The 3,017-nt window shown below is 30.9% G+C and overlaps 1 protein-coding gene across 1 annotated transcript; it reads left to right on the forward strand.

Moving 5' to 3' along the window:
- Positions 1–1,760: 1,760 nt before the first annotated feature.
- Positions 1,761–2,558, forward strand: LOC118034685 (auxin-responsive protein SAUR50). Its single transcript, XM_035040030.2, has one exon. It carries the CDS (start codon positions 1,853–1,855, stop codon positions 2,288–2,290), a length of 438 nt encoding a protein of 145 aa, XP_034895921.1. The 5' UTR covers positions 1,761–1,852; the 3' UTR covers positions 2,291–2,558.
- The last annotated feature ends 459 nt before the right edge of the window (positions 2,559–3,017 follow it).

Raw genomic sequence — 3,017 nt, forward strand, 5'->3', positions numbered from 1 at the left:
ATAAAATTAATTGTTATTCTTGTTGTTGCTATTGTTATTAACTTGGGTTTAGCATCCCCTTCCACACCTAATAAACTTGAGGCTGGAAAGGGGTTCTTGTCCAAATTTCTTAGATGTGACAAGGGTATAGACCCAAGTTCCATGGATCTTGAAGCCCTACCTGACCCAAGGCTAATGAGCCCGACATTGCAGCAAGAACCAAGACTCCTGGGTTTGAGGTTCAAAAGGGACCCAAAGCTCTCGAGCCTAGTGTTGCCGCCAAACCTACTTAAACTTGAGTCAGTCAAGTTTAATTTTACTATTAATACTAAAAAACTTATTAGTTGTGTTATAAATTTTATTATTTTTATTATACTTAATATTATTAATATAATAATTAATAAATTTGTAAAAAAGATTATTACTATTGTAAAACAACCAATGATTTGATTTGAAAGGTAAAATTTAAAATTATTATTATCATTAACAAATTTAAAATAAAAATATTATTATTATTAAAGAAAAACTATAAATTTGATTTGAAGGGATTACAAACTATAAGAACTTGAGTCAAACAAGTTTAATATTATTATTAATATTACAAATATTATTATTTGTATTATAAATATTTCTATTGGTATTATAATTAATATTATAAATATTACTCTTGGATCAGATGTTGCAACTAGATCCAATATTCTTGGATTTGGCATTGCATGCATATGTAAGGCTCTTGTATTTGGTGTTCCAATCAATCCTAACGCTCTTGGATTTTAGATCTTCTTATATTTTTGATGAAAAACAAGTTAGTCTGATGTAATGCGGTTATTTAACTAGTCTAGAACCAATATAAGATGCCCTTTATCATGAAGTAAAAAAAATATTTGCTTGTTATACCATATTAATATTATCAAAATGATACACGGATAGCCATACATGAATTCATTAGATTAAAACTCCTCTTGGATAATTCTCATGTTAATTAATTAAAGTGACTACAAAAATAATTTTTAGAATAAGCTTAAATCATTAATTCTCTCGGTTATAAATAGCGATCCTAAATTGTCTTTCATAAAAAAATAAAATCAGCTAGAATAACAAATTATTAAAAAATCTTTCATGCTCGGTAATAATAGTTATGTAATGGGTCAAATTTTACAGGCATCATCGGATCTAGATGTATAGTTATTTTTTCAGGAATCCAATAAAAAAAATATAATAAAGTATAAACTAAGAGAATGATTTAAGTCTTGATCTAAAAATTGATTTAAACCTAACGATGCTTTGTATATGACAAGTGTAAATCCAAAAGCAACATTAATTTTTGTCAAATGGAGGATGACTTAAGAAATGTAATTCGGAATCTTTAAATTTTTCAAAACCCAATTTAAATGCATTGAAGGTATGGTTGAAAATTCTATGCTAACTTGAGGTTTCCACCATCTACAAGAAGTTTATACCTTGTCTTCTCCTAAATGTTGGCAAGGAGCATCACACTTTTCTCTAGAAAGATACATTTCTCAAGTTTTTACCAATTATGGGCCCGAAATATATCCATGTATCTTATCATGATCTTAATACTCTTTCCTAGAGTCCATTAACATGCACATTTATAAAGAATCTAAAGCATATGATAAAAATAATAATAAAAAAGAGTAAACTAATCTAATGTTAGTGGTCTGCCCTTCACATGGTATCCACAACACACACAATCTCGTAATTATCTCCAAAACCTAGCCCGTTTCTCTAACTCGACATCCTTATAAACACCCGCATCACTTTTATCCACCCTTACCTTACGTTTTATTCTAACGCTCCCCACTCTCTCACTTCCTCTCACTTTCCCACACTTTCTCTCGCTTTCCGGGGAAATATGTCCAAGTGCAACAAAATCCGGCACATTGTAAGAATCCAGCAAATGCTTAAACGGTGGCGTAGGAAGGCAAGAGTGACTGGAGGAGCAACGAGTTCACGCACCGCTGCACCATCTGATGTCCCGGCGGGCCACGTGGCAGTCTGTGTTGGAGCCAGCTGCAAAAGGTTTGTTGTCCGTGCGACGTTCCTTAACCATCCCATTTTCAAAAACTTGCTCGTGGAAGCCGAGGAAGTGTACGGTTTCAAAACCGCTGGACCGTTGGCTATCCCATGCGACGAGGCTGTCTTTGAAGAGATTCTCCGGGTCGTATCGAGATCCGACGCCAGCAAAATGGGTCGTTTTTTAAATCTTGAGGATCTTAAGAGATGCTGCCACGTGGGCATGAGGAAAAACATTAAGCTTTTGGGTGAATCAAGACCGTTGCTTCATGGTTAGCGGTTCGGGTTGACTCGGTGAGTCAATGAGTCAAGTAGACTAACAGTATCGGTAATTTTTTAAACTATTATTTTGAGGGAGGCAGTGAGTGTGTGTGTGTTTTTTATTTTTCTCATTTATTGGAGATGGCAAGGAAGGGTTGGTTTTTTAAATAACCGAGTCATCCCGGGTTGAATCAAAAAGGGGATGGAGAATTATTATTGTAATCATATTTTTTTTATATAGAATTATTATTAATATAAGTGTAAATTATGACTCTTTGGACTAATTATTGAAAACGAATATGGCAAAATTTGTATTCGATCAATTCCATAATTAATGAATATATAATAATCTGCTAAGATGTTCATTATGCTCTCCTAGCAAAGTAATTAACTTTTTTTTTTTCCTGTTAATTTTACTTTTTCTTTAGGATGGCATCATAATTCAATTAACAGCCGTAACTTAGTATCTACGGACTACGGCCATGTTTAAAAATGTAATTTTGATTGTTTTTAAAAAATATTTATTTATAAATATATTAAAATAATATTTTTTTATTTTTTAAAAAATTATTTTTGAAATTAATCTATTAAAATAATTTAAAAATATAAAAAATTATTAATTTAATTTTTTTTAAAATATAAAGATAAATATAATCATCAAATATGTTTAATAGTACGATAATAATTTGTTTTTAAAAAATTCAATATTAAAGTCAGATTTCAATATATTTTTGTTAAAAAAA

Source organism: Populus alba, chromosome 4 (assembly GCF_005239225.2).
Source record: "Populus alba chromosome 4, ASM523922v2, whole genome shotgun sequence".
NCBI lineage: Eukaryota > Viridiplantae > Streptophyta > Magnoliopsida > Malpighiales > Salicaceae > Populus > Populus alba.